The sequence below is a fragment of the Scyliorhinus torazame genome, chromosome 14, assembly GCF_047496885.1.
Source record: "Scyliorhinus torazame isolate Kashiwa2021f chromosome 14, sScyTor2.1, whole genome shotgun sequence".
NCBI lineage: Eukaryota > Metazoa > Chordata > Chondrichthyes > Carcharhiniformes > Scyliorhinidae > Scyliorhinus > Scyliorhinus torazame.
The window spans coordinates 100527204-100539944 of NC_092720.1; the positions used below are offsets into that span (position 1 = coordinate 100527204).

The following is a 12741-nucleotide window of genomic DNA, read 5'->3' on the forward strand; positions in this document are numbered from 1 at the left end:
TCTAGGAAACTATCGCGGATACATTCTATAAACTCCTCCTCGAGGATGCCTTGACCGACCTGGTTAAACCAATCGACATGTAGATTTAAATCCCCCATGATAACTGCTGTACCATTTCTATATGCATCAGTTATTTCTTTGTTTATTGCCTGCCCCACCATAATGTTACTATTTGGTGGCCTATAGACTACTCCTATCAGTGACTTTTTCGGCTTACTATTCCTGATTTCCACCCAAATGGATTCAACCTTATCCTCCATAGCACCGATGTCATCCCTTACTGTTGCCCGGATGTCATCCTTAAATAACAGAGCTACACCACCTCCCTTACCATCCACTCTATCCTTCCGAATAGTTTAATACCCTTGGATATTTAACTCCCAGTCGTGACCATCCTTAACCATGTTTCAGTAATGGCCACTAAATCATAGTCATTCACGATGATTTGCGCCATCAACTCATTTACCTTATTCCGAATACTACGAGCATTCAGGTAAAGAACACTTATGTTGGCTTTTTTACCTCTGTTCTGTATCTTAACACCTCGATCAGTAACCTCTCCTAAGTTATATTTCCTCTTAACCTTTCTCCTAATTTTCCTTGTCGTTGAACCCACATCTTCCTGTAACAACCTGCCGCGTCGCTTACCATTAATGTTTTCACTTCCCGTTTTATTCCTTTTTGTATTCCTGTCCTATTCACTGAGCTCCCCTCAGTCACTGTACCTTGTACTGTCACCCTTTTTTATTTTTGACTGTGGCTTCTCTGCCTTACACTTTCCCCTTACTGCCTTTTGTTTCTGTCCCTGTTTTACTACCTTCCAACTTCCTGCATCGGTTCCCATCCCCCTGCCACATTAGTTAAAAAAGAAGAGGTCTGAATGCTAGATGCCCCAAAGAAACTTAATATTGAATTGGGGTCAGGGGCGCATCCAAATTAACATAAACATAATAACAGTAATGGCACCAAAGAATGACAAAGCCCTGAAACCAGAGGGTTTCCATTCAAGAGCTTGAAGGAAATAGGTGAGTTTATGCCAAAATCACATGATATTGACTTGAGACAAATACACTCGTCCCTCAATTATTTCTGTACCAGAATGAAAAAGTAACATGCTGTTTAATTTCCTTGTGTAGATATTGAGTTCATTAAGGTAGCTCGTACATTGTCACATGCACAAGCACACACGTGATTATAATAGAACATTCCTATGCCAGCTTTGGCTGCATCTACTTTCCACGTACACAAAAGATAACTAATAGATGGAAAATGTAAATATATAATCATAATTGCAAATTCTTCTTAGTGTCAACCATTTCCACTCAGATTATATAAAATAATATATTACAAATTATTTGAGTAAAAATCAGGATTGTATTTTCTATTTTCCTATAAATAAGTAGATTAAATGTATTTCGGTGTTATGATTTCTTCAATGACAGTGTTCCAAAACTGCAAACGCAGCAAATCTTGGCAAATGCCATCTCTGGCTTTAGTATTCACTGCCCTCCAACATTAGGAGACTACATTGTGCTATTATATTTAATATCAGAATATTAAATTTTAAAAAAAAAAGTAGCCATAGCTCAAATATTTTTTTTTAATACTAGGGAAATCCTATTGATATTTATTTGACTACCCCAATTGTAATGCATCTTACATATTTACTGTGTTATAATGTGTTTTAAGGACTGATGAAGCTGGCTGTTGTGATATTTGGAAACAATTGTTTATCTGCTCATGAATAGCCAGTTGCTCGTGCTATAATCTATCTTCTGTTAGAAGGTACTGAAGGTATTGGGGGGTGAAAATAATATCATCATATTTAAATTGAAATTATTATCTCTTCGTCATTTTTGTAGGAACCGAGGTGAAAGGCGAATGAATGCTTTTGAATGTGTGCGAAGAGTATATCACTCTGATGGTATCAGAGGCTTCTACAGAGGAATGTCTGCTTCCTACGCTGGCATCTCTGAGACTGTGATTCATTTTGTAATTTATGAAAACATAAAGCAAAAACTGATGCAATCAAAGACCTCCTCAAACATGGATCCTGAAGAAGATTCTGTAAAATATGCTTCTGACTTTATTGCCCTGATGCTAGCTGCTGCAACATCTAAAACATGTGCCACCAGTATAGCATATCCTCATGGTTAGTATTTTCTGTGTGTATTTTGCTGCTTTTTCCAGTCTCTTCTGGATCTTGTATACATGTTCTGTTTTTAAATGCATTTCAACCTAGGGTTATAAAATGTATTCCAATTGTCAGGCCCTCACTTCTCCATCCTTCCTCTCCTCCTATCCCCATATTCCCGCATTACTTCTTGTATGGTAGACTATCTTTGACTTGTTAAGAGAATTTCTACCTGTGTATATATTAAAGACTTTGGAGCGACAACTTGTTCATGGCATCAAGCCCATTTGCCCTGTTGCATATACCAGGTCCACAAAAATTATGTGATGATTTATTTTATATTGTACTAAATTAACTGTTAAATATCGACCTACGGTTCGATCAGCACGGTGGCACAGTGGTTAGCACTGCTGCCTCACGGCGCCGAGGTCCCAGGTTCGATCCCGGCTCTGGGTCACTGTCCGTGTGGCGTTTGCACATTCTCCCCGTGTTTGCGTGGGTTTCACCCCGACAACCCAAATATGTGCAGGGTAGGTGGATTGGCCACGCTAAATTGCCCCTTAATTGGAAAAAATGAATTGGGTACTCTAAATTTATTTTTTTTAAATATAAACCTACGGTAAACTATACCAGCCTGTGAATTGTGCACCAAATGAGGGATACCCACCTCCGGCTGCTCCTTTGATCAGAAGTGCTGAAATTAGATTATTAAAAGTCAGTGACCTAATGTAGATTTAAAGTTATTGCCTTATCATCTACAAATTTTTAATGCTTTTCAACATTGCCTGGAACATCGGATTATTCAGAATGAATGAAGTGTTCTGTAAACCACACCTAGAGATATATAACCAAATAGGCTTTCTAAATGTCTTTCTAAACTCCGGAAACAGATGAGACAGTGCACTGTGGATTTGCACTGTGAATTTGAACATTTTTTGGGAGAATTTGGGAATTATATTTCTAACCCAGACTAAAACTAGATTCTTTACTGGCTGTGAAGGTCCCCAGATGAAATGAAACTAAACAATGGCACTGTTGAGGCACAGGTTTTTTGACCATAAATTGAGTATTTAAAATTTTGTTTACACAGAGGTCATAAGAACGAGGCTACGAGAGGAAGGAACAAAGTACAGATCGTTTTTTCAGACATTCTCATTAGTAATATCTGAAGAAGGTTACAGATCCCTCTATCGTGGTCTTATCACTCATCTGGTCAGACAGATTCCGAACACTGCTATAATGATGGCCACCTATGAGCTCGTAGTTTATCTGCTTGATGGATAATGAAAATGGTGATTTAATGTAAGAACATGGAAGACCAAAGGATTTGACTGGACCAGAAAACCCAGATAGATTTTAACACTGAAAAAGATGAGTCAATTGTGAAAATGTAATCTGCTGTTAAGTCTCAATGTCTGATTCCTGAAGAAAATTTTCTCTTGTCGAGAGGCTGGCATCGTCACCATGGCAATGACTAAAAAGACCGAATTACTTCATTTGTCAGGGAACAGTTGAACAAATCTAAATTTTATGTTATCTCTGTTTTATGTTTCTTTATATACCATATTTCACTGTTGCATCAGTATTATAATTTTTTCCCTAAAAGTTTCAATGTTGGTGTTTGACTGAATACCTTTTTTAGTCATACAAACATAATTCTTTACAGCCCCTTCACTTTGTTAATTATTGCATCAGTATTAATTTTTTCCCGAAAACTTTCAATGTTGGTGGTCGATTGAATACCTTTTTTAATCATTCAGCATAATACTTTACAGCCCCGCGACTTAACTGATATTCTGTGCAAAGCAAATCTATCCTTATTACCATGCATGTTTTTGCCAAGAATATTGGAATCCGTCCATAATCAATGGTAGCTGAGATCCTCGCCCATATCATCTACAGCAACCTTTATTGATCAGAAAAATGAAAACTTAAACATTTTTAATTCTTTAATCGATATTGAAATCATGGCGCGAGGGTTTATTTTACAATTTTTGCATAATGTTAGAAATGCAGCACTTTCAATCTAACCTGGCACAAGAACTTCACGCAGAAAAATGGTGGTCTTGTAATTTCCCGAAAGGAACCACCAGATCACAGAGTAAATTGGTTATTTTAATACACAACAATGCAGAAACCTAATTGAACTCTATATGTGGTCCTCTGGTGATTTGTTTTATAATTGGTTTACTTGGCATCTAAAAGATGACTAATGAATGTAAAGCAAGATAATTTGAGATTGATTTGTTTAGTGTTCCCTCTAAAATATTGCATGGACTTATTGTGGGATATATGTGGGCTGTATTGTGGGATATATGTGGGCTGTATTCAGAATCGTTAGAGAAACAAATCTACTGTAAGAATAATTGCATTGTAAGGCAATCAGCCTATAGATACCTATGAAAAAGATGTTAATGTTACAAATGGAGCAATGTTACAAATGGAGCAGTTTGAAGAAAGAAATGTAATACCAGTGTGAATTTGATGCTGAAGTAGGTGACTTTGTCGAGAAAATTTCCTCAAGCACTTTGTGGCCTTTCTGCCTTGTGGATTTTGTTTATTCTGATGGTTTCAGTTCATAAATAGTCAAATTTTAATCTTTGACAAGTCTATTTAGTCTAATGTAGTTTACGTCGAGCTATGCATTTTGCAATATCAAACGCTTCTGGATCCATACTCTTGTATAATTTATATTTTGGGGGTTTTGTTAGTACAGCACATGATTAAGCATTTGCAACCTACAGTTTTGCATTTCTTGAAACCTTAAATTTTTTTTAAATTTTAAAATCTCCTTTTGCCTTGAACTATTTGTCTGAACCTAATGTGAACCTTCAGTGAGCATACCAAGAACTCTCCATATTTTGATAGCGTTCAGCTTTGTTTATCTAAATCGTTTATGGATAAACAAGTTCTGTTGAGCTGAGGACAGAAACTGCATTAAACATTTTTAATCTTAAGAAACAGTTAATCTGTGCACTGTCCAGATTAAAATTAGGTAACTGAAGGATATGTCGCACACAATCTATTTACAACTTAATGAAAACTTTTTTCAATACAGCTGATGGAGTCGTGGGTGCATTTGGCAAGTTGTACTGGAATGCTATAACTTAGTCAAAAAGTTGCAGCAAAGCAGTATTGAAGTGGTTTTACAATTTGGACATCTGCACCTATTTGTAAGTGTAAAGCTATTGTCAAAAATAATCTTACAAAATCTCAAACGCACAAGACTTGTGTTAGCTATAATGCCTGTGACTTTTTTTTTACTTAATGGTTATTTCTCATTACTCAGTATGTTGTATCCTGGAAGAATCTGGTTTGCACTTGGGCTGGGGTTATGCAGCTTCTACTTTGCTGAGCCTTTATTTTTAATGTTGCAATAATACCATTAATTACGGGATCATTCAAACTGTAACAGAATTTGAAATCCTCATATGTGTAAGGTCAATATGCCAATTTAGTAAACATTGATACCTTGCAACAATATTGCTGTTCAATTCCAGTTCTAAAGTGTGCTTGATCCTTTGAAGTAATGCATCCTTGGATGTAAATAATGTATGTACGTACTCTGTACAAGATCATTAATTCTTAAGTCCTTATGTGCTTTGGATGCTTTTGCATTGCAAAGGATTAAAACAAAACATTAGCAAACTCTACTGCAATTTCATTAGTATGCAGTTTATATGGTATTCCAGTATGCTTCTAAATACAGTATATTTTATATTTAACCAGCTAGAAGAAAACCTATCCAAGTTCACACAGATATGCCTCTCATCCGATGTTGTTTCAAATTCACCAATATTTGTATATTCCGTTTAAGTAACACCACAGTTTGTAGTAACACATGGCTCAGATTTACTCACTCGAGTTTTAATGAGCATTATTCTTCTCACATTTGTATAGAATCTTACACTTCTGTATTAATAGGTGTTGGTCTGAGTAAAACAATGTTACATATGGCTTTATTATTGAATAAGAGCCAGTTTTGGTTCAGTTCATTGAACAATTTTGGTACTTTTGTTCAAATAATTGACATAATCTAAGATCAAATTGAGTGATAAGGCAATCCCAAATGAATTCTACTACAGTGAGGAATGAGGTATTATATTTTTCTCAATTAATTTTGAGGAAAAGACCAGAATAAACTAAAAGGTTTGCTGATAAATGAATGCAGTCCTTTGTCTAAAGATTTAACTGTCCTTTGTGCAGACTGTGAAAGAAACAATGCTGTTTTGTGTATAGGTATTGGTATAAACATCAACTGGAGAAGGATGGCTGCTCATCAATGAATTAAAAGAGATTGGATAAAAAAGTTTCTCCGTCCATATCACTTGGCCATTTCGCAGAACATTTTTTTTGGACAAAAGACAATTAATTGGCAGATGTGATCGCTATTCCATCTTTGCCCTCCAGACCCCTTGCTTGAAGGAGGTGATAGATGCCAACATGCCATTGTATGGCTTCCTAGATATTTTGCTCTTCAGACTTTCCTAAGTGCCCATTCTTAGTATCTGAAGTATGGTCAGTGGATTTGAATGTATTGGTGGCTATAGCATCACAGTTGAGTCTAATCCTGGCCTTATTTGATTCCTACATGTATATGGTCAATAGTGAGAATTCCAGCTGATTTTGTTACTTCTACTCCAGGACCGTTCTAGTGTTACCATCACCATCTCAGTTAAGTTGAACTAAGTTAACATGTGTGAATTCAAACCCGAGATCTTCCTGGTCTCTTCAGTGAGTAGCATGCTATGTAGTCTATTTATGCTGTAATCACCAAGCAGAAATGATATTCAGGAAATTATATTCCTCCCATTGAAGTATTGAAAGTTGCTCCCTTATGTTCTCAGTAAATAGTGTTTTTTTTTTAAAGAGGTATCATACGTGGGAAACAATGTATTGCGCTCCCTTGCTTGATACCCCGCTGATCGAGTCATATTCTTAAGTTCTGCATGTTTTCTTTCTCATTCCTTTAAAATGTAATTACAGTTTTACAGCGTTTTGGTTTATAAATACACCTTCAGCTGCCACTTCCAGGATTCTTGTCAGGTATTTTGTAACAATCAAATGTTTTGGGTATTGGATTAATATTTCCATTGTTTACCAGAAGCTCTTACTGTATAAGGCAAACAACTTATCACATATGCAGCTTGTAAATCTTGATTCATAGCTTGTTTGCTTAAAAACCTCTGACTATATAAATGATTGTAATATGGGCAAGACCTTAGGACACAAGTCCACATACTTAAACGTTTGCAATTGTTTGATTCTAGCTGATTTAGCTAACTGAATAGAATTAATCTGTTAATCACAAAATATATTACTGCTGGAACATAACCATTCATTTAGCGACTAACCTATTCAGAAATATTACTAACGTCCACAAAAACATGCTCGAGAAAATGTTATTGCACAGTCCATTTTTGAAGTGCCCTTTTCAGCAAATCAATGTTGACACAAGCCAAGCATTGATTTTCTAAAGCAAATATTACCAAAATAATTATTTGAACACCAGAATGAAAACCTGGGAAGACATCGGTGATGTTACAAAGCTCGGTACCTTTAGCAGCAGAAAACTGGATCGCCCAGTCAGATGATCATCATTTGAAATCCAGTCTTGCTAACCTCCCTGTGATGTTTTTTCTTTACCTGTTCTTAACCAGGCAACTAAGATTAACACTTCCCTAGGCGGTAGTTAAATGTACCATTACATGAGGAGCGGTTATGCATGTTACTTGTCAGCTGTTCAGAGCAGAGCACTGAAAGCAATGGAAAAATACCAAGTGCTGATCATGCTTTCTGCCCCAACTGAAGAGAGAGGTATAAGAGCTTTGGATCAAATTGAGGGAAAATAACAGTTTTTGACAAAAAACAAAAGAGGGAGCAGATGCTATACTGGTCCGTGTCTTATGCAGATGCAAGTTATATGTAAGCAAGTCACATGTATTTTGATTTGCCTATTTTTGTTTCATCTTTTGTAGCTTGGATTTTAGACAGTTTTCAGTAGAATACACATCAGCAAATGCATAAAGCAACTTCATGAGGACTTTTCTTTCGCAAACATTCAAATTGTTTACAATTGCATTTTTTTCAGGTCAACATATTTCTGGATGGCTGCACAATTCTTTGAAGAAAATTACTGCATTAAACAAATAATAGATATCTGATCACAATAGATTGTAAAACATTTCATTGGGTATATTGCAAGACACGATTATATAACATTTAACTTCTGAGGAGCAAAAGCAATTTTAACTTAAAGTGGCCTACTGTAATTTAGGTGACAATTCTGTGATGTAGACCTTCATGGTCTGTGTCCAATAGCTCGAAAGCATCTTTGTATCGAGTAATAAACCTTTACGTACACTGAAATGTTAGTTGCACATGAGAAAACATCAGCAAGACGCTTGAGCCTATGATTAAATTGATTTGAACATAAATATTAGAGTACCATTGAGTTAATCAAATGATAATTTCTGTACAAGACAACAAGAACATGGATTCCAACAGGGACAATTCTGACATTTAAAGAGAACTCCTAAAGATCCTCCTTTGGTATTCAGAGAATTAACGTGTATGTTTATCTGTTATACTTAGCAAGTCTGATAAATCCTCATGGTTTGATTTTCCCACCCTCCATTTTTTACAATCAGAAGACTGCAAAATCTGAGGCTGTTTCCAACCAATGGTTGGAATTTTCTCATTATTGATGGTTCTTTGCTGATTCACCTATGAATCCCAAGTTGCTAGGCTATTAATCAGCCTTTCTTCACTCACTAAACAAATGTCAGTAGACTAAAGGTGAAGGTGCTTTTCTGAAATACAGTATTTTATAATAAAAAATAAGTTGGATCTTACAAACTGCAAATATTTCATATCTCGCTATTTATATCCTTCCGTAATTATTTGTAATCTTAATCTCCTCCAGTTCTAAATTATTTTTGATTCTGAAGCAAGAAAGTAGTCTCCCAAGCTCCCCATGTGCAAGTATTGAAAGCCAGTCTGTCAACCGGTTACTTAAGTTTGAAATGAAGGAAAATAATGAGGACAATGTGACCTAATGGAAGAGTATTACTAATTTGGCACACTAATAAACTAACTCACAACAACTTTCTCTTTGCCTATATAGTTTTAACCGTTACTATTTTGTGCATACTTGTGTATGTTGTGAAATGTTAATAAATTTGAGAATAGATGCTTCAACTACTGTGTTTAATTGGTGTGTATTTTTGTTTGTGTATGTGGGTAATCTTGGCATCCAAACTGAGAACTTTCCTAATTTTCCTCCATTCTAAGATTTCACATTAATTAATGCCTAGATGAATTACATAGAAGGTTCACAGATTTACAAAACCGTTTGATTTGCAAATTAAAGACATAGATTCTACATCAATTATTAAATCAAGTGTGACCTTTGTTTTTGTTGCTTGATTTCAAACTTGCAAATTAGTCAAACGGGATCAGAGGTGAGCTGGCAAGATGGATACAGAACTGGCTAGGTCATAGAAGGCAGAGAGTAGCAATGGAAGGGTGCTTTTCTGATTGGAGGGCTGTGTCTAGTAGTGTTCCGCAGGGTTCAGTGCTGGGACCTTTGCTGTTCATAGTATATATAAATGGTTTGGAGGAAAATGTAACTGGTCTGATTAGTAAGTTTGCGGATGACACAAAGGTTGGTGGAATTGAGGTTGCAATGAGGACTGTCAGAGGATACAGCAGGATTTAGATCGTTTGGAAACTTGGGCGGAGAGATGGCAGATGGAGTTTAATCCGGACAAATGTGAGGTAATGCATTTTGGAAGGTCTAATACAGGTAGGGTATCTATAGTGAATGGTAGAACCCTCAAGAGCATTGACAGTCAGAGAGATCTAGGTGTACAGGTCCACAGGTCACTGAAAGGGGCAACACAGTGGAGAAGGTAGTCAAGAAGGCATACGGCATGCTTGCCTTCATTGGCCAGGGCATTGTGTATAAAAATTGGCAAGTCGTGTTGCAGCTGTATAGAATCTTAGGCCACACTTGGAGTATAGTGTTTAATTCTGGTCGCCACACTACCAGAGGATGTGAAGGCTTTAGAGAGGGTGCAGAAGAGATTTACCAGGATGTTGCCTGGTATGGAGGGCATTAACTTGGTTTGTTCTCACTGGAACGAAGGAGGTTGAGGGGCGACCTGATAGAGGTTTACAAAATTATGAGGGGCATAGACAGAGTGGATAGTCAGACTTTTTCAAAGGGTTGAGGGGTCAATTACTAGGGGGCATAGGTTTAAGGTGTGAGGGGCAAGGTTTAGAGGAGATGTATGAGGCAAGTTTTTTTTTTTTACACTAGATTAGTGGGTACCTGGAACTCGCTGCCGGAGGAGGTGGTGGAAGCAGGGACGATAGTGACATTTAAGGGGCATGTTGACAAATGCATGAATAGAATGGGAATAGAGGGACACGGACCCCGGAAGTGGAGAAGACTTTGGTTCAGGCGGTCAGCATGGGCGGTGCAGGCTTGGAGGGCCGAAGGGCCTGTTCCTGTGCTGTACTTTTCTTTGTTCAAACAAGCCATTTAAAAGAATGTTGGATGTCAATCTCAGAATCCCCACAATGCATAAGAAGGCCATTCGGCCCATCAAGTGTGCATCGACCCTTCAATAGAGCACCCTTCTTCAGCCCACTGCCCCACCCTATCCCCATAATCCCACCTAACCTTTGGACACTAAGGGGGAATTTAGTATGGCCAATCCACCTAACCATACATCTTTGGACTGCGGGAGGAAACTGGAGCACCCAGAGGAAACCCACGCAGATGGGGAGAACATGCAAACTCGACACAATCACCCACGGTCGGAATTGAACCCAGGTCCCTGGAGCTGAGGCAGCATCGCTAACCACTGTTGTACGTATTAAAGGGATACAAGTGTTTTGTGACTCAATTCTTTTCAGGATGCTTTAGTTTGTGCATTTTTAATACAACTTTAAAATTATTTTTTTCTTGTGTCACCTGATATCACAGAACAGGATTAGATTGCAGAGGGCATTTAAGACAGATTAATTTATCAACATTATTTGTTTAAGGATCATCCTGTCAACCTTGGAGATCTCAAACTACCAAAACTTTATTTCCTCTCTCCTGCAAGTTGCCAATGGCATAAAGATACACCAGCTAGTTAGCTAAGGTGCAGTTCATGGTCTAATGCTACATTTTGATTATGGACCCACCTGAAGCATCACTTGCTTCAAATGTTTATGGAAAATGGCTACAACAGAGAGAGTTTCATGTTGTCCTTTAAGGTAAGTGTGTTACATTGTAAGATATGAACTGAATTCTCCAAGAATATGTTTTGTAAATGCATATAAACTACTGTTATGACTGATTTTCCCAAGAGTGCATAATTTCAAAACTACTGTAATTGGAAGTTATTCAAATAAGTCAACAGATGTCAATATCAATGTGATTTTAACATCAGGATTTTTTCACTGTATATTGATTATGAAACCTGTTTGACACTATACAAGAAAAGTGTTTGCACATTAGATGTAAATTGAGAGATTTAAGGGGTAAGATAACACTTTTTAAAAAAAAACATTCTAAATTAAATCAAAATGCACCAATATTTTCTCAGTAGATTATTTTCACAAGAATTTATGCCCTACTCCATCTTTAAAGTTGATGTTATATATTTGTAATTTCCCAAGAATGGCCCAGAGGTACAATGGTGGTGGTATTGTCTTTTTTCAGATTAATTAGAACCAAAAATCCTCACTCTGACTCTAGCTCCGCCATCGTTCAGCAAGTTACAAAAGGGGCACAGACCAGCAAGATTCAACTGGTCCTTAAATCACCCAATAAACCCACTTAACATGCATCTGGGATGCCCGATTGTGGAGAACAAATTGGGCTAACCTCCCTTCCCCTGATCACTATCCAATATGTTGCTACATGGTGGGAGTGGTTTGTTAAGTAGGAACTTGCATTTTATATAAGACCTTCAGACATTACAGGTGACTGTAAAGCTCCTTGGGAATGTCGGCCTTGTACGCTAAGGCCCCATAGATATTCTACACAGCAAGGACACAAATGACCAGATTATCCTTTTTAGGTGTTGGATGAGAAATAATATTGGTCTCCACACCAGGCAGATCCGCTTGCTCTTTCAATAGTGCCAGGGAATTGTGTTCACATCAGAGAATAGGATTTGACCTCAGTTTAACATCTCCGCCAAATAATGGCACCTTGGATGGTGTAGCACTCCTTCAGTACCCCTTGGAACTGTTCACCTTATGAAGGAGCTTGCTCACCTGATGAAGCAGCTGCGCTCCGAAAGCTAGTTATTCAAAACAAACCTGTTGGACTTTAACCTGGTGTTGTAAGACTTCTTACTGTGCCCCTTAAGAACTGTCAGCCGGTCTCCACTTTCAAGTATGACTTGACCCCACAACCACCTAACTTCTGAAGTGAGTGCTACCACCTGAGCTAAGGCTGACACCAAAATTAATTGAGCTCAGTTGTTGTGTTCCCTAATGTCGAGAGTCATATGGGTAGGCAGTGGCGTAGTGGTATTATTGCTACACTAGTAATCCGGGGACCCAGGCTCGAATCCTTCCATGGCAGATAGTGAAATTTG

The 12741-nt window shown here is 37.5% G+C and overlaps 1 protein-coding gene across 1 annotated transcript in view; it reads left to right on the top strand.

Moving 5' to 3' along the window:
- The window catches only part of LOC140389911 (solute carrier family 25 member 36), a 98661-nt gene extending 92874 nt beyond the window's left edge, over positions 1 to 5787 (top strand). Inside the window, exons 6-7 of the mRNA XM_072474552.1 lie at positions 1863 to 2152; positions 3225 to 5787. Of these exons, the coding sequence (XP_072330653.1) occupies positions 1863 to 2152; positions 3225 to 3418 (484 nt within the window). The 3' untranslated portion in view covers positions 3419 to 5787. The remainder of the gene's footprint in view (positions 1 to 1862; positions 2153 to 3224) is intronic.
- Positions 5788 to 12741: the final 6954 nt, after the last annotated feature.